General features: G+C 46.0%; 1 protein-coding gene across 3 annotated transcripts in view; it reads right to left on the bottom strand.

Annotated features, from left to right (window-relative positions):
- Positions 1 to 24,560, bottom strand: part of SLF1 (SMC5/6 complex localization factor 1) — a 557,620-nt gene that overhangs the window by 74,442 nt on the left and 458,618 nt on the right. For all 3 annotated transcript variants that reach the window (XM_085632479.1, XM_085632478.1, XM_085632480.1), the window contains exon 17: positions 24,134 to 24,316. In XM_085632479.1, the coding sequence (XP_085488605.1) occupies positions 24,134 to 24,316 (183 nt within the window). The remainder of the gene's footprint in view (positions 1 to 24,133; positions 24,317 to 24,560) is intronic.

Raw genomic sequence — 24,560 nt, 5'->3', positions numbered from 1 at the left:
ATTGCAAGAAATTATATGTCTATTTCAGCTAGTCCCCTCTCCCTTTTAAGAACAGTGACTGATATAGCGGTTTGTATCCTTTTATTTTGGGATTGTACCAGAACGCTGTCTTGTTTGATGCACAAATTTTAGTGCTGAAGTGGTATCTAGACGGGCCAATGCTTTCTTAGTGTTTTGAATAATGTATTTAGAGTGCGGCAAATTAGAGATCTGCATTGTCATAATAGCCGGGAGAGGAATGTCTTTTACCAAGTTTTTTTCTACATCTAACCACTGGGGTTTGTAATCAAACTTTTGCATAAACTATGCAGCTCCTTATTTACATAGGTAAGCCGTCTGGTAATTCTTAAAATTTGGCAGGCCCACTCCTCCCTTGTTCTTGGCTAGGCTGAGTTTGCCTAAAGAGATCCTTGGTTTTCTTCTAGGGTAGTGATAAGGTTGTTTGAAAATTCTATGCCGAAATATTTAATCGTACCTGTCTGCCACGTCAACCTGGAGTCTCCCAATACATCTCTACCACCACATAGATTTAGTAACTTAACTTCTGTCATGTCCTTGTTAAGGGTGTATCCTGAGACTTCTGCAAATTCTTAAATAGATCTCATGAGAGCCGTTATAGCCATGGCTGCTTTTTTTGAGACCACCAGTATGTTGTCTGCATATGCTGCTACTTTGAAATTAGTTTTGCCGAAGTTTATATCCGGGAAGTTCAGATTTTTCCTTAAATATTGGACGAATGGTTCAATTGCTAGTAGGAAAAGCGAGGGAGACAGGGGACATTCTTGTCTGGTACCCTGTTTTAATGGGAATGAAGAGGAGATAGCTCCCCCTGCTCTAACCTTTGCCCTTGGGCTGTGATATAATGCCGTGATCATACATATTAAGGAGTCTCCTAGATTACATTTTTAAGTGTCGTAAGTAGGAAAGTACAGTCTACTTTATCAAATGCTTTTTCTGCATCGAGTGTTATGGCGACAGTCAGGGAGCTAAGTAATTTAACTTTTTCAATTGCATGGCAGAAAATCCTGGTGCTATTGCAATAGAGTCTTTGTTTTAGGAAATCTGTTTGAGAAGAATGGATAAGTTTGGCAAGGCGTTTTTGTAAGCGGTTTGCTAAAATCATGGCATATATTTTACAGTCAAGGTTTATTAGGGAGATTGGTCTATATTTTTTAGTTAGAAGAGTATCTTTACCTTCTTTTGGAATGACTGTGATTATAGCTTCAGCCGGTGTACCTGTTATTTGTCCAGAAGATTGAATGTGGTCGTATAGGAGTAGTAGTGGTTGTAACAAGTGTTCAGCAAATATTTTATAGAAGGTGGCATTATAACCATCAGGTTTGCTTTGCTTGATTTGAGTTTCTTAATAGCGGTTTCAAATTCTTCCATAATGATCCGGCCATTAATAGAGTCCCTTTCTTGGTTGTTTAAGGTATTGAGTGATATCCCGTCAAGGTATTTATTGTTGTTCTGGTGCGTCACTTTCAGATTGGAATCATATAGGTTTTGGTAGAAGTCTTTAAATGTGTCGGCAATCTTATGTGGGTTGGTGTGCATAGTGCCCATATCGTCTTTGATCACATTGATCGCATACCTTTGGCTTTTGAATTTTAAGTACGAGGTTAACAACTTACCTGTTTCATTAGCCTCACAAAGTCGAAGGCTTTTCTGTTTATTTATCCAGATTCCTGCTCTAGCACTAATTATTTTATTGTATTAGTATTTTTTATTTAAAATCATGGTTAAGATTTGGGGGTCACTTTTTAAAATATGCAGGTTTTCTAGGTTGGAAATATGATTCTCTAGTTTTAGTAGTTGTGAATTAGCTTCTTTATTCATATTTGATTTCATTTTTATAATCACTCCCCTAACGGTGGCCTTTAACACTTCCCATCTTACGAGATGTGATGTCTTGTTTTCTTTATTTTCAAGCAAGTCGTTTTTAATTGCTTCTTCATTTACTTTATTTTGTGGGGAAGAGACGACATCTTCATTGAATCGCAATACCTAACATAACATTACTAAGCTTTAGAGTACTCTAATGGGGGTTGGTCTGGTTATAGTGAAACACAACATTGATTAGTGCTGGACAGCACCCGTGGCACCGAGCGAGAACAAGAGGAAGGGGACACACACACAGTATACGGATAAGTAATATAACTTTGGTTCACACCTGTTTGAAAACAGATAATCAACATATAGTGCTTAAAGTTGGAAAATATAGTGGGGAAAATACATTTTCATTTTCAGGGAATACAAAGATTGTTTGAGACATAATTAAAATTAAATTACACACTACTAGACTCAAACTCATATTTTGCCCTCCTTTCTCATAAAGATGTAGCATGATTCACGGTTGAGTGAAGGACATTTACCAGTTGCAATCCGCCCATCTGGGGCAGGCTCACATTTGTTAGAAATGGGTGCACTACTGAGATGTGTAACATTACACTCATGCTTACAAGATGGGTGGGAAAAATAAAGATATCTAGATTGTGTATCTGCTGCTGTGTCCGGTGTTTTCTGCATGGCCCATTATTGTTTTTCCTATGTTAGCTTAAGTGTGCACGTTGTAGGCCTTATTTTCCTTTTCACACGTTACTATAAACATGCTAGCTTTTGTGCCACATTGAACTTTCAAAAGTTGAACCTGCGTATTTTTTCGCGTTCTGTTCCTTTCCTGGAATTTAGCCTGAACACAACCGACAAGGTCAAACAACAATGTTCCTTGTTATTCTTTCTGGCAAGGCACTGGCACCTAGATATAACACAAGAATGAAGCTGTTCTTTATGTACACACATGTCCTATCATATACATGAGCATATGAGTCAAAAACACACACATGGCAAGAGAGTTCTGAGACAAGAGCACTGTGTCTGAGAAGTAGAATGTCCATCTGTGAATGCTAAGGTACAGGGTTTGCCAGTAATTGCAAAGATCTTTGATATATAATCATTTAGCTTCAGTAGCAAGGAAGGGGGGGTCTAGGTTAGTCTGTCTTATAAAATGACAGGGCTTTTTATGGTATACGGATTATCAACCATGCTAACAGTATGTTTAGTATTTATTTGTTTTCTAATTGAGGATGGTATACTGCATTTCAGAGCACAATAGCTTAAATAAATATTCTAAACTTCCTTTGCGCCTCCTGATTATCTTATTGTGGACAAGTACGAGTGAAAGAGCAAAAGGGTGTGTCCTGGTACTATGATCCCTGAGAGGTTCGAGGGTGTTGTGTTCTGGGGTGCCAATTCACTTGTTTCTCCGGTAAGGGTAGGAGTGCAGGTGAGGCACTATAGCTAGTCGGACTCAGGCTCATACATCCTGAGGTGGTATGATGACTCAGTCCCTACATGTTATTGCTCTATGGTTCCAAGCATAGTTCTTTTCTAGTGTAGAATCCCTGCAAACCCTGTGGGGGCAATTTTGTTTCAGTAGTTGCGGGCTGCGCCTGCTCGTAAAATTTGTTTTTAAAACTGTGTGGAAAACGTTACTGCTTTTACCATGCTGTTAGGGCATCAAGGGAAGTGAGGACTTTGTACACTGCATTTAGAGCTGCGCACTAGTTGTTGCGATCAGCCTGCCTTAAATTGAAAGGATGCAGCGCCGACACGCAACTAATTCAGATATAGTATCTGCTGCTGTGAGGGGAATTGTGTTTCAGTAGGTGGTGGCTGACCCTGCTCGTTAAATTAGTTCTGCAAACTGTGCTAAACCTCTTAAACCTGCGTAAAACCTTTTTTAACTGTGCGGGGAACATTACTGCTTTTACCCTGTTGTTGGGGCACCAAGGGAAGTGAGGACTTTGTACACTGCATTTAGAACTGCACTCTAGTTGTTGAGATTGGCCTGCCTTAAACTGAAGGACGCGGCGCCGACGCACAACTAATTCAGATATTGTATCTGCTGCTGAGGGGGGAATTTTCTTCCAGTTGTTGTGGGCGGAGGCTGCTCGTTAAATTCGTTTTTAAAACTGTGCTAAATCTTTTAAACCTTTTTTAAAACTGTGTGGTGAACTTTACTGCTTTTACCGTGTTGATGGGGCAGCGAGGACTTTGTTCATGGCATTTAGAGCTGCACACATCCGGGCCCTTCCAAGACCATGGCCAGGGATGTTGCCCCTTTTTCCCTAGGTAAGATTCAATATATCTCAGGGCAATGGCGAGAACTTCGGAGAATCCTTGCTAGCTCCGGTTTGCACTCTATAGACCCCAGTCAGCCCTCCCAGTCCTGCCCTAATTGTGGATGGGCACCTTAGCAGGGCTTTAATCAGAGTTTCTCTGGTCACATATCTCCTCAGTTAGTTAGGCATGCTTGTCTGATCAACTGTCTTTCCCCGGCTGCCCACAAACAGGATATATATGACCTCCTTGCCGAGTCCTGTTTAGATGTACTATTTCTTACTGAAACATGGATGTCGGATGACTCTAGGCCTGACATAATTCAAGCGCTTCCCCTGGATTACTGCATTGCTAGATTATATAGACACAGAACAAAGGCGGTGGCGGGATAGCAATTATCTATTGGGAGTCACTGAAGTGCCTCACCTTGCCGCTCAACATTCCTAACTGTAAGAGCATTTTCTTTTCCCTACCTTTTCCTTCTTTGGAATTCTTGTTTTTAGACCTCCAAGCCCTTCCAGACGTGGTTGCTGAATTAGCGATAGATAAAGCCAACTTTACTGTACTTGTCGATTTCAATGTGCCTATCAATGACCTGAAAAACAGTGCTTCGAAAACCCTTCTACAAGGTATGTCCTCACTACAGTTAACATAGCTGGTGGAGGGTCCAACTCATAAGAAGGGCAATATATTTGATCTTGTTTTCAGTAACATTGGAAATCTCCAGGTCCAGACCCCTTCGCTTCAAATTTGGTCAGACCATTTTATGATTTATTTTACTTATATAACATCTCCCTCGTCTATAACCCTTCCCTCGGTCAGACGATTAGATCGCGCCTGGCCCAAAATGTGGATGACTGGCAAACGGCCACAATAATACCTGTTCTTACAGATTGTGCTGCATCAGCAGCCGATCAGTTCAGTCAGTGGATTACTGACTCCATCGACAGAGTTCTTCCAGTTAGATGGAGGAAAGATGGCCTTTGACTCATAAATCCCCTGGTTCAATGCCCATTTACTATCCCTGAAGAAAGAGTGTAAACACATGGAGAAGATGGAGAAAGACAGAGAGATATATATATATATATATATATATATATATATTTATTCATTAGTTTTTCCATCAAGAAGATGGAGAAAGACTTCTGACGAGCCCAGCAAATCAGACTACAGGAAATCTGTTAGGCTGTACCATGCAGAAGTTAAATTGCCAACTCCTCTAACTCTCCTAAATATATTTTGTATATTCTTAAAGATATTACTGTTTGGCCAATAGTTAACCCCACTGAGGATGCCTCTGCAGAGCACAGTACTGATTTGGCACACTTCTTTCAGAGAAAATGTTAGATATTTACTCCTCCTTCCCCGATACAACTTAGTTGGCTCTCTTCCGCGCCCTGTGGAAATGAGCCTTTTTAGGGGCCCACCGGTGCAGGGGTTCACCCTTATCTGTCCACGGGTCCTTAAACCAACAAAGAAGAGATTGGCACTGAAGCTGGAATTAAAAAATAACAAGTTTATTCACTCATGAGTGAGACCACGTCCATACAACACCCTCAAGTGTTCCAGGAAGTAGTGGCTTGAATACACAGACCATTGGACTTATATACTGTGTTTGTTGCGGAGTAAGCATGTAGACTCAAATAGAAGGTACAAACATACACAGGAATAGCTATCGACTAACATGTGCAGATGGATTTCACTTAGTCAGCAAAGAGGGAGGGGAGACAGAACTGCTTACATCAGTAGGCTATGATCGATAGTTACATTCTCAAACAGTTGCATTCTAGCAGCTACAGGCCTTTCTGAGCTCATACATTGCTTGAGCTTAGAATAGAAGGAGTTAACTAAAGCTGATGACTCAAGCAGAATAGAAAGGCAAGCAACAGTGAAGACTGAAGAATCACATGGCTAACAAAATGGACGCCAAAACCAAGATGGCTTCAGCTGATGCTAACAGCAATTATTTTCGATTTCCACAGACAGCCTTTTTAGCATTCGCTGAATACATCGCTATGCAATAGAAGAAACATGAACGTTATCACCTATATCTATTAACATCAGTTTTCTTATTTCTTGGTCAGTTAATAGTCGGGCATTTACATTCTGAACATTTCGTTTAGCTGGTATACATGAGGTACAAGTAGAAGCACAAAGGGAACAAAGCGTCGGGCCACATTGTATACATAAGCAGCAGGAAAAAAGGATCGCAACAAATATACATAGGGCTGATAATAGTTTCCAGCTCCAAGCAGTAAATATTGTCCATAGCCATCCAGTCAAAGTCCTTGTTCCTGAATCCTGATGGATTTCAGTGGCTATTTTATGCAGCTTGGAAGTTGCCTCAAAAACTGAAGGGGCGTTGTCAGGGATATAGACGCAGCAACTGCTCCTGATGATGCGGCATGCTCCACCACGGTCCGCAAGGACCACGTCGTGGACCGTCCTGTTTTGGAGTGCCACAATCCTCGCAATTCGCAGTTCTTCCGTGAGATTTCCAAGGGCCATAGCTGTCTGATTGGTTACAGCCTCCACAACACGTGTCAAGCGCCTGATCTTTCTGCTGTTTAAGGCCGCACCAACGAAGAACAGTCCCAAATTAAAGTCAACATATTGCTGCAGTGCAGTATCAGTCTGATCCACCTCATCATGATTTATTGTTCTCTTTGATCGGCTCTTAGAAATGTCATTATACAGTTTATGGTCTTTGTGGTAGGATGCAGGAGCCAAAAACACAGGAGGTTGCAAAAAAGCTTCCAGACCACCCAATAGGTAGGTGGTAATACACTTTACTTCCACAAATGAAATAGGTCTTATGTGATGACAAAAACTTCTATTGTTTATTCCAGTAATGTTCAGTGTTTGAATACAGTTACTTTTTCCCACTGGGATGCTACCAATACAGCTTACACAAAGATCTGCTCGAGCTCCAGTAACAGCAATAACAGGAGGCCCATTGCCTTTGACTGTCCGAGTGTTGGAGAAAACATAGCGTGTGGAGGCATTTCCTCTGTGATATTCCTCCATTTCCCATTTAGTTCCTATAGCTTGCGGATCTCTTTCCTCATCAGGATAGCAGACTTTATTTAGCTGAGCAATGAGTCCTCCTACACCAGCATCAGTGATATTAGCAAATTTAGAAGCCCATAACAGTGCGAACCAGGCTCTGCAGGAGCCGTTATGTGAAAATGGCAAGGGAATGAAAGGCGTTTCTCCCTTTTTCAGATAAACTGGCATCATTCCACACACCCAAGAGTCGGTGATGTTCGTAGCATTGTGGGTGTGATGCAAAATTTGAATGAACGTATTGTTGAGGTAGGATATCCTGGGCTGCTACTCATGATAGGGAAGAGTGAAATAGTGGTGCTAGTAGTAGGAGAAGTAGCAGTCAGTAGATTTCGAGCAGGAGCTGATCCCTCTACAACCCATGTTATTACAGCGATCAGAACAATAATCGAAGTGAGTCCAATAATGAAAATTGTATTTCGATCAGACTCTTGCAGCAGTTGATTTCTTCTCCGTAGGCATGTTCATCTTGACGTTGAACAACAAAGCAGATGGGGCCCTAAGGTCCTGGGCAGCCATTGGTTTCTTCACTGAGGTTGAGACGAGTATCACTAAAAGAGTCCCCCCTTTGCTACTCAGACTTTCACTAACCCAGGACAGTGGCTCAAACAGTCTTTTTCAGCAACAAAGTGTCTTTCTTCCTGGGTCGCAGCTGATATCGAGATGTACCAGGAATCGTGTGGTCCGGGAAGACTTCCTCAGATCCTTCAGTTAACGCAACTTGACCTTTCTCGGTGTCCAGGATATCGCGGTGATCTTTCAGCACAGCAGGTTTCACCAATGTGGATGGCATCTTCTTACAGTGGGTCGAATGGATCCAGTTTTCCAGATTAGTCACTCAGACTGCAGTTCTGGTCGCCAGAAGAACTTGCTCAGGTCCCCGCCACCGAGGTTCCAGGCTGCTCAACCTCTGGAATACCTTCACCATCACCTGGTCACCGGGCCGCAGATGATTACCATCACCTTGCAACCTGTCAGGAAGAGCTTCTTGGACCTGTTGATGAATAGAAAGCAAGCTGTCAGTCAACTGTGACAAGTAGTCACTCATCAACACCTGGGGAACATCATGTATAGGGCGTGGCTTTGGGACCACCCCAAATATTCATGGGTCTGCCAAAAACAACCTCATAAGGTGTAAGGCCAGATTGAGTATGGGGTATCGATCTAATGGAGAGCAATGCTAAGGGCAAGGCATCAGGCCATTTTTCACTCTAATCTAACAGGCACCAAAGACACAGCACCTGTACCCTAAACTCTAGTCCTTCCCTAACTCCTGTGTTGCCCTGCTGGCGCACTGCTCTTTCTTTGGGGTCGCAGATTGTACCTAGTGTGCCTAGGCACCTCTTTATCAGCAACAATGGTGCAGACTAGGGGCGTGGCTTGGCCGGCTGTAAGATGGCCGCACTCTAAGTGGGCTCTGCCGGCCAAGCACAAAAATCCGACAGCATCCTACAGACCGCCACACCTTACCTGCTCCTGATCTGTATTTTCCAGTTGGACACCGCCCGAGGCGCAGATTGAGCCTGCTCTTGTCTCCTGACGACGTCCTGGGACCAAGATCTGCCACCCGACTGCCGCACTGGACCCATGCCTCGAGGCTGCCTTGCTGCGACTGGCCCTGAGTGCTCTTCCTCGCCGGCGGACCCTCTGCGGTTAATTCCGGTGAGTCGCGCGGCTGCTGTGGTCTGTTCCGGTGGGGTTGGGGGCCCGCTATCTGCCTTGCCTGGTCTGGGCTCCTGCCGCCCTGGCGCCTACCTTCCCATCCTTCCGCCGCACTCCCCGCGGCTGGCTGTATCTGAGGCTGAAGGCGGTGTGCCCCTGCGCCTACCCGCTGGTGCGGGCCTGGCCTGGCGCCTGCTCACGGTCTCTCTCGGCCTTCTGATGGGCGGCGCTATCCTGCAGGGCTGAGCCCAGTTGGCTCCGGCCTCCGCTCCATACGGCCCGGCGAGCCTGACTGATGCTGCCTCCTGTGTCCTTGGCCTGACTGCTGTCGCGGGACCGCGATCGGCATCTCGCTGGTTTCGCCCGGTCTGCAATTCATCGCTGTGGGCTGGCTCTGGCTCGGGGCCCGATGCAAGACTTCCCGCCTGTGTCCGCTCTGCCTCTGCTGCCTTCCTGCTGCTGTTGGCTCCCCGTGCTGCCGTCGCTCCAGGGCCGTGCCGGCCCCTGGACGCCTCGCACCTCCACCCTTTCACCTGGAGCCGGTGCCTCTACACTCGCCGTTTTCGCTCCAGCTTGGGGGCGGGAGCGACATCTGCGTGCACCTGGAAGACTATCCCTCTTCCGCTGTGTCCTCATTAGGGGCCTCTCACAGGGGTGCCTCGTCTTTCCACTACTTCCTGGGAGCCTTGTCTGTGTAGGCCTAGCTGTATCTCTTCCTGCACTGCTCTCCCTTCAGGGCCTATGGACCTATCTCGCCACTGCTAGTCCGGCGGGGTGGGCTCGGCATCTGCTGTCCTCTTGGCCCTCGAGGGCATCCCTCCAGCTCCACCTCTGGTCCTTGTTGCGGGTTGCTCCAGCATCTCTTCGCCTCCATCTTGTACTCCTCGTGGGCTGCGCTCCTCGGCTGAGGCTTGGCTGGGGCTGACTGCAATGGCCCCCACGGCAGTGTCCTTCCAGCAGTTCTTCCTCGACAAACCACACCTGCTGTGGTGTGGGGTCTCGCTCGCTGCGGCCCCCTGCCGCTGTCCTCGCTAACCGCCTCTCCCCCATGCCTCTTTGGACTAGGCTGTCCGTCATGGGGAGAACGGACACCAAGCAACCCAAAATCGCCTTTGACCAGCGCAGAGCGACTCGCCAAGATGGCGCTGGTGTGGATGGAGGTGACAGTGCGACCTCCATGGATGTAGCCCCGGCCCGTGACGACGACCTGAAGGCCAGCATGCTCGACGTTAAATTGACGGTCACTGGGATTGCCGCTCAACTGGATCAACTTTTGGCCCGACTGGACTCGGTTAAATTCCGAGTAGACTCTCATGACACCCGCTTCCTCCACGTTGAGTCCCGGGTCTCTGACGTCGAGGACCATCAGAAACTTCTGCAGATGGACAAACTCCTTGAGATCATCAGGTATAAAAAATAAGGACTTGGAGGTGCGCTCCCGTCGGAGCAACCTCCGTATTACGGGTGTGCCGGAGTCCACCAATATCTCCAACATGGAGGACTTTGTGGAGCAACTAATCAAAGAACTTTTTGGTGCCGTTCTCTCCTCCATTTTCATCATCGAATGCGCACACTGCTCTCTTGGCCCGCCCCGTGCCCCCCACCCCGGCCCATCATTGCAAAAATTCTAAACTTCAGAGACCGGGATGCCATCCTACGGGCAGCACGGGACCTGGATAAAATTAACCACCAAGGAAACTCTCTGTCCTTCTACCCGGACTAAACCCCCCCCATAAAGGCCGCCCGCCGTGAAGTTTTCCCTGCAAAATGGATCCTACAAAATCACGAGGTCTCCTATTCGCTGGCCCATCCGGCAAAGTTGAGAGTCCGGCAGGGTGCAAAAACGCTGGTGTTCCCTGATCCCAAAGATGCTCCAGCATTTGCCAAGAAGCTGGATAAATCGGCCCGCTCATCACCGTCTGAGTCTCAGCCCGTCTCCTCTGATCGTCTCAGCGATAATGACTGAATGGAGCAGTGACTTTTGAGCTCGTCCCCTCAGTATGTGGTCTGTTGTCCTCTTTGCTTGGCCACCCTCCTACACTGCAGGGGTGTATGCCGGGCTCTGCTATGCCTGCACGGGATAATTCCCTTATCCGATGTTGTCCCCTTCTTTCCTAGTTGTGGGTTCCTGGGGTGGGCAAGGGTGGGTTCTCAGCCTGTTTGGGGGGTTGGTGGGGGGTTGGCGCTTTTTCTGGGACTGTTGCACGGGTTGGGGGGTTGGGTTGGCAGGGTGGGGGGTGATTTCTATGGCAAGTTATTGACTGTACCAGCTCTGTTGTGGCACTCCCCATCACCGGGTGCTGGCTGGCGCTTTCTTGGGGGGATTGTTCTGGGCGGGAGTGGGGGGATTTCCAGGGTGTTTTATAGCCTTATTGTGCTTGCATATTTCCTTTCTCTTTTTGTTCATTTGCTGCTAGAATTATTCATCACACTAATGGGCCCCTTTGGGCAGCCTGCTGGTACACAGCCTTCTCCCCACTCTTGCGCGCGCTAGTCCTTCCCACGGTGCTGTCCGACTCCTAGCACAAGTTCCTATGACCTGGCTGTTCATGGCCGCAGATCACCGGTGGTCCCCTTCTGCATCACACATGCTTGCCCTGCTCTGTTTCCTATTAGCCTTGCCCCGCCCGGGCAATCAGGCCGGCTCGTCCCGCTCGCAGGTCCCTAGCCCTGCACTTCATTTACCCTCCTTGCATCCACTCTCATGACTGATACCATCTGCTGGACCTGGAACATTCGTGGTTTCATAGATAACCGTAAAGCCAGGCTCATCAATTCACACCTTCACCGGCACAAAGTAGACATCTGCCTCCTACAAGAAACTCATCTGCTACCCGCATCCTCCGCCAGACTACAGTCACGCCACTGGGGCGAAATACATTCCTCTTTTTATTCCGCCTACTCCAGGGGGGTTTCCATCTTGATCAGACAGGGGCTCCCATGGCACACCACTCAGGTGCTCACTGACCCAGACGGGCGTTACGTGATACTGCACGGCACCTTGTTCTCCCAACCCATGACAGTCGCGGCTGTGTATGGACCCAACTCCGACGACCCTGACTTCTTCTCTCAGGTCTGGCATCTTATCTCTTCTCTGGTACCTGCTGGCATTCTTTGGGGGGGGGGCGATTTCAATGTCGCGCTCTCCGCAGCTTCCGACCGCTCTGGTCCCCATACCTTCCACCCTCGCTCTGCTGCCCTATTGCAGTCCATACTTACTGATAACTCACTGCACGATGTTTGGTATCACCTCTGGACCGAGGCCCGCGAGGGTACCTGCGTCACTGGTTCTCGCGGCTGCTGGTCCCGCATCGATCTCTGGGTTGCCTCTCCTGACGTCCTCTCATGGATTTCCTCCGCGACTCACCTAGCACGCACCTTTTCTGGCCACGCACCTGTCCAGCGCTGCCCGATTCCCCACGACGTATTTTCACGTGGCGGCGTCCCTCGAATGCTCTCCGGGATCTTCAGCGACGAGATTCAAACTGCGATCACCAACTACTTTGATCTTAACGTCGGCTCCGTGGACTCTGCGTCCACCCTCTGGGAAGGCTTCAAGACTGTGATATGGGGCGAATGTCCTTCGCTCCATTCGCTCCTCGCTGGATTAATTGGAAGCCAAAATTAAGACTCTGGATGCTCAGCATGCAGCGTCCCCCCCATCCGGAGACTCTTGCGAATTTACGTGTCAAGCACACTGAGTTTGCTGAGGAGGCATACAGGGAGCTCTCCTTCCTAGGTAGGGAGGCCCTGGTGTGTTGCTTTGGAGAAGGCGACTGGCCGGGTAAAACCCTGGCTAACCTCCTACGCCCCCCTCGTGCCGCTTCTTAAGTCACAACTCTTCGGGATGGCGGCCCCTCCAGGACCACCTCCCCAATTGAAATTCAGGCCCGTTTTACGGACTACTACTCGCAGCTCTACTCCACCCCCCCTGCACGTGAGGCATTCGAACAATACTTTGATGCCATCTCATTAGTCTGGCTCGAGGTCCACCACCGCGAATTTTTGAACGAGCCCTTCTCCAAGGCGGACATCCTTGCCGCCATAAATAGCCTGCCTTGGGATAAGGCTCCAGGTCTTGACGGCCTCCCTGCCTCTTTCTATAAGATGTTTGCTCCGCTGCTAGTGCCACACCTGGCCGCTATGTATAATGAATCCTTTGACCAAGGATCTTCCGACCCCCCCCACCCCTCCGGGAGGCCATGCTAACGTTACTTCTCAAGCCGGATAAACCCGCAGATCTTCGGGATTCCTACCGTCCCCTCTCGTTAATCATTATCGACAACAAGGTATTTGGTAGACTATTGGCCTCTCGTCTGCTCCCCCTCTCATCGTTCTCCCTGATCAATCAGGTTTTATTCCGGGTCGGGCTACCTCCCACAATCTTAGGACGATCTTCTCTGTTCTCCATCAAATCAATCCCGGTCTCCCTGCTATGGCGGCTCTCCTCGATGTCACAAACGCATTCGACACACTGGAGTGGCCCTTTCTCTTTTTTCTCTTGCCACGCCTGGTCTTCAGCACCAACTTACTTCGTAAAATTTCACTACTTAATGCTCATCCCTCAGCCCGCCTCAGGATTAATGGTCAGGTGTCGGACCTCATAGCGATTAAGCGTGGCACCCGGCAGGGCTGTCCCCTCTCTCCCATGCTCTTCGCTGTCGTGATGGAGCCCCTCGTTGCCAGGCTCCGGCAACATCACACTCAGAGGGGCATCGGTTTTTCGACCCGCTCTCTCCTTGTTTCCATGTATGCGGATGAAGTAACATTGTATGTCAGCCATCCTCAAGATAACCTCAGTCCCCTCGTGCGAGAAATCATACGGTTTGGTGGACTGTCGGGCATACAGGTAAACTGGAGCAAGTCGATACTGTTCCTTCTTACTGACACCATTCAGCTATTCACACCTGATTTCCCCTTCATGTGGGCGTCCGGCCCCACCCGCTACCTGGGAATTTGGCTTAGAAGGGACATAGACGACCTTTGGAGGGCCAACTTTGGGCGTACGGTGGACTGGCTCAAATCCAAAATTCCTCATTGGAATCGTCTACCACTGTCCCTTGCGAGCCGCATCGCCATTGCGAAGATGGTGGTGCTCCCGAAATGTATTTTTCTTTTTTTGAATGTACCCATTCCTCTTACTGCTCACTTCTTCCGTCAGCTTCGCTCCCTGATCATATCCCTCGTCTGGACCGGCACGCAGCCCCGGATTGCCTATAATATCCTCACCCTTCCTTTGTCCATGGGCGGCATCGGCGCTCCGGATTTCAAACTGTACGCCTTAAGCGCTCAGGCTAGTTTCTTAAATTTTTGGGTCCACCCCGCTCCATACCAGTCGCACGTCGCTGTCGAAGCCGACCTTGCGACCCCTTGGCCTTGTTCGCGCCGGCTGGCCGCCCCTGCGGTGAGATTGACACAGTCGAGACCCTGCGCTGGTCCTGACAGGGGTAGTGCCGTCTTTCGGACGTTCCCGCGCTTTCAGCTAAACACATGCCAATTTTGCGTCATCCTGCCTTCCCTCCCTTGCAACCAACGGGCATGTCTAAACATGCCTCTCGCCTGGGTTTGATGACACTGGCGGGTCTATACCCCGGGGACACATTCTATTCTCTCCCGACCTCCTCTGGTCCGATGGACACTCTGCTTTTTTATCAGCTTCGCGCCATTTGAAGCGAGATCCACCCAACATTCCCCCGGCCTATGCCCGCGCTGCTCGCTCTTGACTTCATATACACATCCCCTGCTCCCCGCAAGCTGGGGACTAAACTATATGCTTTAACGCTGTCGACCTTCTCTATATCCACCGAGCGTGCACGGGTGACATGGGGCGCGGAACTCGGTGTGGACATTGCCCAAGCCGACTGGCTTTACTGTTGTAACCAGACTAAGAAACTGGCCCCTAACTATCATCTCCGCCTTATACATTTCAAATACTTACAAGGCTTTACCGCTCCCCCGTTCAGCTGCATAAAGCGGGACTCATACCTAATGATAATTGCATGCGCTGTTCTGCCCCCACAGCGGATTTCATACACCTCGCATGGCTGTGCCCTGGCGTGTCGGCCTTCTGGCTGGAGGGCTGCACCAGCATCTCCGAGATCATCTCCACCCAGGTCGCCCCCGACCCTCCGCTGTGCCTGTTGGGATTTGTTACATTTTGCCCGGATGCCACTCGCCGACTGACTGCTATGTTACTGGTCCTCGCGAGGCGCAGGGTGGCTATGTGTTGGGGTCGTAGACCAGCGCCCAAGTTCACTCACTGGCTAGAGGAAGCCTCGAGATGTCAGACCCTTCTATCTGAGTTTTGGGATCTGATGCCTGCCAGGTCACGTCCAATTGACATATGGGGCCCCCTTGTAACATACCTTCACTCCCGGCCCCGGCCTAGCGGTGCTGCCTCTCCCGCGCTCTCCGCCGGTACTTTGCCCTCGGTGTCCGCCAGTGCTGGTCAGCAACTGCCCTCTCCCGGTTCTTCTTCCCCCTCTGGCCGGGCCGGCCTCCTCTCTTATAGGGCTCTCCTTACCTCCAGTGCCTTTTTCTCACTCCCCTCATCTCTGCCATGCTATACAGGTCACTTGTTTCTACAGAGTGGGGATGCCTAAATGTCCATTGTGCTCTGGGACTTGCCAAATGTTTTAAAATGCTCTGATTTCCTGCACTAAGTGTACCATGACCATGTGTAAGCAGCAAATAACGTGTAAAATGCTTTGATTTCATGTAATAAGTGTACCATGACCGTGTGATTGCAGAAAATAAAGGTTTTTGAAAACTTAAAACAAAAAAACAATGGTGCAGACTTGCATTCACTTGGGGACCGGGACTCAGAGGCCTGATGCACAGAAACTGGAGTATCTGAAGCAACCCTTGTTTCAGAGGGGGTCTCCTCAGGCAAAACCTCCTTGCTTTTATCGGTCTGTGCCTCTCTTAGCTAGGCATCAAAAAGAGGAAAAAAGCGAGGAATCAGCTCTCCGTCCTGATTTGTGACCCCGTCTTTCACTCAAGAATGATCTGACAGTGGTAGGGGTACACGTTTCTTCCGGTCTGCCACCTTCACAGCAGTTATAATGGCCAGCAACACCTGGGCAGGGTCCCTTCACCTCAGTTCCAAATTAGACTTGCACTTAGTCCCATCGTTGGATCTGATATCCTGGCCCCTCTGACAATGGATGTAGGGCAGCAGATATCTGTTAGTGAACGGAACGGAAATCTTTAGACATAACATACATATAATCAATCAAAAGAGGATATTCAATTTCAGAAACACCCCTATATTATTCTTCTGAAGAACCTAAAAAAAAAAGGAATTTAAAAACAACTATTCTTTTAACAAACGTGTACTTATAAGTCATAGAAATCACAATACAGCTTCTACTTTGTGAGCCTTCACTATTGTGCAAAACTGCGGACACCTCTAAAATTATTTTCCTTACATAAGAACAACCATGTTTTGCGCTTACGATCATGCTCTCATATTATAGGTGTAGTGGGAAACTCTAAAACTGTGAATGTAACAGAGATCCTTATTACATGAATAACTGATAAATTAAACATAAGCTAGTAGTTACAGGAATTTTCCAGCAGAACTTTGCAGCAGACAAGAAAACAAGCAAAGAACATTTTGTTCTTAAAAATGTGTGCTACGGGCATATGGGCCTCTTTCCTAGCATTGTGAAACATATGCATCATACTTTTCATGATCCGGGCCATGTAATATCATATTCGGGGGAGAAACCTATTCACCAGCTCTAGCAGGGGCTGTCAGCTCGATTACATAGACTAACTGATAAGGGACTCTTGATGCCTCTGCGACTTTTGTAGTGCTGTAATAACAAACAATAATGGTGTTGCCACCTGAGAATTTGGAACAAAAACCACCAACATATAGTTCCCCTTAAAGGTCAAATAAGGGAACATCAGTCTATTCTACCCATCCTTTCATCCTTATCCAATTCCAATTTCATCAGTTTACAGAAAGGAGGGGTAGGAACATGGCATATTTATTTATTCATTTTGTTAATTCTAACAATTTGTTCAAACATTATTATTTAATAGCCAATTAGACGTGCCCTGGTGAGGTGCTTTGTCTTTATTTATTCAAAAACATATTCACAGCATCCTGTAAAATGAATGACTAAAGCGAGCCCAACCGATCGTCTCATGGCCATTCCTAGACAGCTCAGACAGGCGAGAGAACACAACAACAAGCTGCCCTGCATACTTTCCACACAGAATAGCTCATAATAATACACATAATAGGCACATTAACCAAGAAAAAAGGACACATTAATACATATACCAAGCACAAAAACCAAAAAACACAGTGTGTTACTTAATTTTGCTTACCCTTAATTTGCCCAGGAGCTAGTCTCCTACCCCCCTTCGACAATAGGTCACCTAAGCAGGTGACCTCCTGTCGACAATACTCACTTTTGGCAGCTGGTCACGGACAGACTTATAGGAGGTAAATAACTAGGGAACACCACACCAAGGAGGCCATGTCCAATACTATTGGACTGTACCACTTTGTAAATTTTGCTGTACAAGCACATTGAGCTAACTAGAAAACATTAATCCAATGACCAACTACCAATTCCTTTACCTTATTGTGCTGTTTAACATGATGGCGCATTAATGCAAACTTAATTTTATTGCCCCCTCATCTGGCCCTGGCACAGCAATCCTTAAATTAAACCATTATTCTGCATGCATGGCAAAGCTGCTCTCTTACGGCTTCATAGAACCTGCCTGGTCTTTTGCCAAAAATAATAAGCAGAGCCTCCCCTCTCTCTACGCTCTGGCCCTCTCCTTCGGAATGTCTTCCAAGGTTGAAGTGCCAGAGCAAGCCTGCCAGAAATAAACCCTCCTTCGTCTGCTCTGGTCTCTCCCCTCTTCTTTTTCATAGAGAAAGAGAGCACATTCCTACATGCACTTTTAAAATACTTGTCTTTCTAAGCACAGAAATAAACAGCACTGTTTAATTTAAATGCGCATTCTTCTTTACATTTTTCAAAAGTTGCACTTTTCCTATGTAAAAACGAATGTACATTGTTACTAGTATTTCTGATCAGACCATATTTTTATTTATGTATTATTATTTATTCATTCTTCAAAATGTAAAGTGTAATTCTTCCAATGGCATCTGCAGAACACAATGACGACAACAAACCAAATTGAGCTAATTCCAGACATTTTCAAGAAGGGGCCACACATTCATAACACACAACACAGCTTGCTGAGGCAAGCCATACTTACACAAAGAGCACAGTTGCTACTCACTCAAACAAGTGCTTCACAAGCATCACCACCGGTGTCAGTCCACAAACCTCTTAGACACTCAAACACACAATCAAACCACAAATCAACACCAGGACAAAAACAAAAGGCAGCCCACAGACTGCACTCAAACCAAACTAATTGTAAATCATATTTACAAACAAAAGAGCTCTCAAAAGCAGTCCAGAGACTGCACCAAGACCAGTAAACAGCCCAGAGACTGTTCCATGTTCAAGAAGACAGGCTCTAGCCCCAGACCTTTTCCAAAATACGCCGAATTACCAGTTGGTCTGGCAAAGTGTTCGGAAACACTCTGTGTCTTTACCAAATCATACTTATTCCAGAAGGCATGCCTACTAAAGGGGTCCGCAGACCCACCCAAAACAAGATAGGGTAAAACCCCCAGGCCTATGCAAGAAGAGACTGAATTACCAATTGGCCTGGCGGAACACTCAAGAGAGCTCTGTATCACCACTTATGAATTTTACTAAATGCAGGCATGTTCTTTCAAGTATACCCATTCAAACAAATATCATAAGGAGAAAAATCCCCACATTACCTGCCTTTATTTATTGCAATAAACAAACAAACAAACAAACAAAACCAGAATCGTGGCCAAGCAAATCCAAAATCAAGAGTGCCGCTTCAGCGACCTTACCAAACAAAAGTCTCCAGCCTCCAACTGCCAATCTCTTGGTTGACCTAATGGTCACTGCAAAAACGTGCGCCAAAGAAAATCTCAGTCGTGACCGTCCACCACCTGGAGGGTCAAATCGGGAAAACCGGAAAAGTCACTTTGGTCTGCAAAGACAAGGATCTCCTCATGCAGGGTACCTCCTCAGCAATATTCCATTCCTCCGTCAAGACCACTCCTTCGGGCGGCCGCGTCTCCGATGAGCCCCACGAGTCAGACGACAAACTGTGGAAATTAGCCTTTTTAGGGGCCCACCGGTGCAGGGGTTCACCTTTATCTGTCCACGTGTCCTTAAACCAACAAAGAAGAAATTGGCACTGAAGCTGGAATTCAAAAATAACAAGTTTATTCACTCATGAGTGAGACCACGTCCATACAACACCCTCAAGTGTTCCAGGAGGTAGTTGCTTGAATACACAGACCATGGGCCTTATATACAATGTTGCGGAGTAAGCATGTACAAACATACACAGGAATAGCAATCGACTAACATGGGCAGATGGATATCACTTAGTCAACAAAGTGAGAGGGGAGACAAAACTGCTTACATCAGTAGGATATGATAGACAGTTACATTCTCAAACAGGTGCATTTTAGCAGCTACAGGCCTTTCTGAGCACATACATTGCTTGAGCTTAGAATAGAAGAAGTTAACTAAAGCTGATGACTCAAGCAGAATAGAAAGGCAAGCAACAGTGAAGACTGAAGAATCACATGGCTAACAAAATGGATGCCACAACCAAGATGGCTTCAGCTCATGCTAACAGCAATTATTTGCGATTTCCACAGCCCGATCAAAAAGATGGCCTTCTTTCAACTTTCCCTAATCTTACTGAGAGTCTTGTTAAAGATCTTCTAAAAGAGGCTAAATAGGGTTCATTATTGGATACAGCCCTTTTCCGAGCCATTCGCCAAGGGTCTGATTGCATTGCTTTACTGCTGACAGAGTTTTTAAACATCTCCCTTTTGAGCGGGAAGATTCCGCCCCAATGGAAACATGGAATAATTATGTCACTTTTAAAAAAAGTCTACCCTTGACCTCCTTTTTCTAAATAATTATAGGCCTCTCTCTTTGTTACCTGGATTTGAAAATAATCTGGAAAAGCACGTTGACGAGAATCTTTCTGTCTTCCTGGAATCTAAGGCAGTGCTTCATCCTACTCAAATGGGCTTCCTACCACAACACAGTAATGAATCAGCACTGTTAGCAGTGGTCGAAGAACTAAAGAGACTAGTGGATCAGGGAGGATCTGCAACTGTTATCCTTCTTGATCCGAGTGCTAAATATTGTAGACTGGAATCTAAGGCAGTGCTTCATCCTACTCAAATGGGCTTCCTACCACAACACAGTAACGAATCAGCACTGTTAGCAGTGGTCGAAGAACTAAAGAGACTACTGGATCAGGGAGGATCTGCAGTGGTTATCCTTCTTGATCCGAGTGCTACATTTGACACCATGGACCATCTGACCCTCATCCACAAAATATCTAAGGCTGGTGTGGGGGGCAGAGCAAGAGAATGGCTCTCTTCTTTCTTAGAGAATCCAATTTTGCAGGTTTGGGATCAGAACTATTATTCAACCAGCTTCCCTCGTAGCTATGGGGTACCTCAGGGCTCCTCCCTGAGCTCCACCCTTTTTAATTTGTAAATGCTTCCCCTTGCCAATATTGTGCAATTGTTCCGGTTGTCATTGGTCTCCTATGCTGATGATATCCAGTTGGTTATGTCAATCTCCACCAACAATATTTCTAATCACTCATATCTGACCCTTTGCCTCCAGGAAGTAGCCAGCTGGATGGACGGCTGTAAACTAAACCTGACTGAGGACAAAACAGAAGCCATTTTGCTGGGCAACAACTTCAATAGCAACTTCCCGAGCCCCTTTCCAGAAGGTTGAAGCAAGTTGCTGACACCCAAAGGCTCAATAAGAAGCGTGCGGTGTGGCTATACCATAATCTCACAATAGATGACCAAGCCCAAAAAATCTCTGCTAGTTGCTATGGCATTCTGAGACTTCTGAGGAAGGTTCTTAAGCTCCATACTCCCACAGCCAGAAGAGTAATTATACAGGCTTTGGTGCTGGTGTGCCTGGATTATGGGAGCGCTGTATACCTTGGCTCACCCTGTGATGTTGTCAAAAGGTTGCAAACGGTGCAGAACGTGGCCGCTCGACTTCTTACATATACACCCGAGGACTCTCAGGGACCTCCACTGGCTTCTGGTGAAATGTCGGATTCAGTTCAAATCTCTCAGCATGATGCATAGGGCAATCAACAATAGAGGCACCTCCCTTGCTATGATCATTAACCTCCCTTTACTTGCCTGGATGACGTATTAGATCAGCCTCTGCTTACTTACTGAAGGTTCCCAGGATTTGTATATCGCACTGGGGTGGATGCTCCATGTTATTTTTGACGTCTAAACTCTGGAACTCCTTGCCTCTTTAACTCTCACAGAAAGCCTTCAAGATTTGGCTCTTCAGGGAATAACTTTGCCTCCCTGATGCTTCTACAGTAACTGTTGCAGCACTAGGAGGCCTTCTGGTGGCCAGGCGTTATACAAAAAGTGAAGAATCGAATAGAAAGATATGTATGCCTGTCGATTGAACATAATGACTATGATTTTATGCATGTATTTTAGGTCTGCAGTACAGTTTGACTAGCTGTCTCTCACAGTATCAGCGTGACAAATGGCCAGGTAAGAGGAAAATCAGTTCAATGCTTAAGCAATTAGAGAGAATCCTGTGGTTGATCAACACTAAAGCGTCAAAAAGATGATGTAGCAGGCAATTATCTCCCAACCCATCTAGCAAATGCACGAAATCCTCAAGAACGAAGTTGTCATGTTTCTTCCTTGTAGAATTGTTTACTTCCCATGATTTGATATCCCTTATTTCTCTTACCCGCCACGGATGGCCAGAAAAATCTAAAGTGTCTACGAGTCTTAAACCATTTTGGAAGGTAAAAAACGAGTTATCTGTTAATGACAACACCATCTTCCGTGGGGATAAAGTTATTCCACCCACGTCATTAAGAGATTCCATTTTAAGATTATGTCATGAAGATCATTGTGGGATAGTGAAAACCAAACAGAGAGTTAAAAAATGGTACTGGTGGCCAGGAATTTACCTTAGTGCTGAAAGAATTGTAAGAGATTGCATTATGTGTGCTAACTCTGACAAGGTGCTTAAAACTTTAAGACCTGATATGTGTGAACCCATCATACCTGACGGCCCTTGGCATACTGTGGCTATAGATATCATGGGCCCGATTGGTACTGCTTCCAAATATATAATCTCCAGGATTGATATTTTTTCGAGATGGCCAACCATTGTCATTGTGGACAGAATTGACTCTGCCTCTGTTTTACAATTTATTGACAGAGTTGTCATTGAAGAAGGTCTTCCAGTCCAGATCATAAGCGATAATGGAGTACAATTCATTGCCAGGTTAGCCAAAACTTACTTTGAAAGAGTAGGTGTTAAACATAGGACCACTTCATTGTATAATCCAAGTGGGAATGGCATGTGCGAGAGGTTTAACAGAGTGTTAAAAAACGCCATTCAAATTGCTGTCATGAAAGGGGCTGATTGGGAACTTCAAGTGTACAAAGCTGTTTGGACTTATAGAACCAATGTTCATGAGGCTTTAAAAATGTCCCCTTTTGAAATTATGAGAGGCCGCACTGTCAGAACCAAATGCAGTCCTGATTGGTTACTCAAAAGTTCTGGTCTTGATAGAAGCATGAATTTCATCCAGAACAATATTCTCAAAAAACATTTACAATACAAAAGCATGTTTGATGATAAATATGGTTCCGGATTGGCTAACATTGAAGCTGGAATGTGGGTCAAAGTTAAAAAACCTTGGAAAGTTCGCAAAGGTGAATCTCAATTTTCTGAACCCTTGTTAGTTAAGAAAGTTTTACGTAATGCTGTGCTTTTAAGTGATGGTAAGGTTTGGAATATTAGGAGGATTGCCATTTTCAGAGGCAAGGATGATCTTGTAACTCATAGACTTTCATTGCCTTTTGAAACTTTTGATGACATCGACAGTCAAGCCATTACTTCAGAGATTTCTGAGTCTAATGTTCAGAAAGAATGTGTTCCAAATCTTAATCTTGAACAAATTGTGGATTACAATATTGTTGAGGGGGAACGAGGTGGTGATGTAACATCTGAAAATGTTGAACCTGTTGAAAATGTTGAACCTGTTGAAGGTGTAACATCTGAAAATGTTGAACCTGTTGAAAATGTTGAACCTGTTGAAGGTGTAACATCTGAAAATGTTGAACCTGTTGAATTTGAAAATGTTGAACCCATTGAACCTGTCGCTAATAAGAATTCTGTTAAGAAAAGAGCATGCTCTAAACCCAAGTGGTTGGAGGATTTTGTATGTTAACTTATGTTCATTAGTCTCTACTATTCTTTTGTTTGTTTCCTTAAGGAGAAAGATGTGTCGTGTTTCTTCCTTTTAGAATTGTTTACTTCCCAACCTTCTGGCTTCCTCGAGCTCCTTTGCAAAGCTCTAGATTCTTTGCAGGGGCTCTGGCAAGGCAGTTGCTGAGGAAAGAAGACTTGTGCAGGCGGCGCCCTGCCCTGCTCCTGAGTTCCTATTTAATAAACGACGTACCTTCTTTAAAAAGCATTCAGTCGTACTTTACAGAAGTGTGTTAAAATATCCTCAACGTGACTAATGCAGGGCACTGTTTTGTCCTTAAACTGCACAGTAGTTATTGTCCTAAAATGCTGAAGGTCTTTGGGGTAAAAGTGATTTTAGAAGCATATTACAATGTGCAGACAAGGAAGCTAAATTTGCCTGTTGGTTTCATGGCTATTCATAAATGAACAAAATCGCGCCACACTGAGGCCTTTTAGGATTCGACAGTACTGCGGTGTAAGAATATGCCCATACCTCACATTAGCTGGATATCCGGAAAAAAGTTCAGAAACATATCCTAAACTGCACAACGAACTTCGGATGCAGCTTGTTACATATACCTGCAATTGCATGTATGAATACGGCTGGTCCTATTAAAGATATCGTAAAAAACACAACTACGAATTCCTCATCATATATGCTATATATATATATATATGATACCCATTATCCCAACACCAAGAACACATTTTACATGTGACAGCTACGGAAAGACCCATTACAAAAAATAGCCCACTTATCAAGATTAATATTTAAGCCATAAGCCCACGTGTTCTTTTCTAACTAACCAACATAAAACATAATTTTGCCTTTTTCTCATGGGCTCAATGCAAAAAGGACAATCTTTTCAAAACAATGTAACTTCTATTTCACTCACCTCCATACTGAAGCAGCAACTTGCCAATGTCAACATGTCCGTTTGACAGCGCGTCATGCAAAGGAGTCACCCCATCCACTTGACTGAGCAGGTCTGCCTCTGGACAGCGCTGCAAAATCTCCTGGACACATTCGGTGCTGCCATGGTTACAAGCTTCATGCAGGGGCGTCCAGCCGGCATAGTCTGAATTATGAATTAAGGGCAGATATTTATAAAAAAGGAAAACAGAAGGAGCAAGTGTCATGGCTTTGCCTTTAGATTTCCTATGGACAACTTGGACGGGGTGCCGAAGAGCAGTGGGCAGAACATTCGACAGGCGTCTGGCGGTTTACTTAAAACGGAATAAAAAAAAACAGGCATTACAGTTCTAGGAAGGGTGTAGCAATATCACACTCAAAATCACTAGCTAATAAAATATAAAAGACGA

The sequence above is a fragment of the Triturus cristatus genome, chromosome 2_1 (genome assembly GCF_964204655.1).
Source record: "Triturus cristatus chromosome 2_1, aTriCri1.1, whole genome shotgun sequence".
NCBI lineage: Eukaryota > Metazoa > Chordata > Amphibia > Caudata > Salamandridae > Triturus > Triturus cristatus.
The sequence above is the reverse complement of the archived record's forward strand: the minus strand, read 5'-3'. Positions and strand labels throughout refer to the sequence as shown.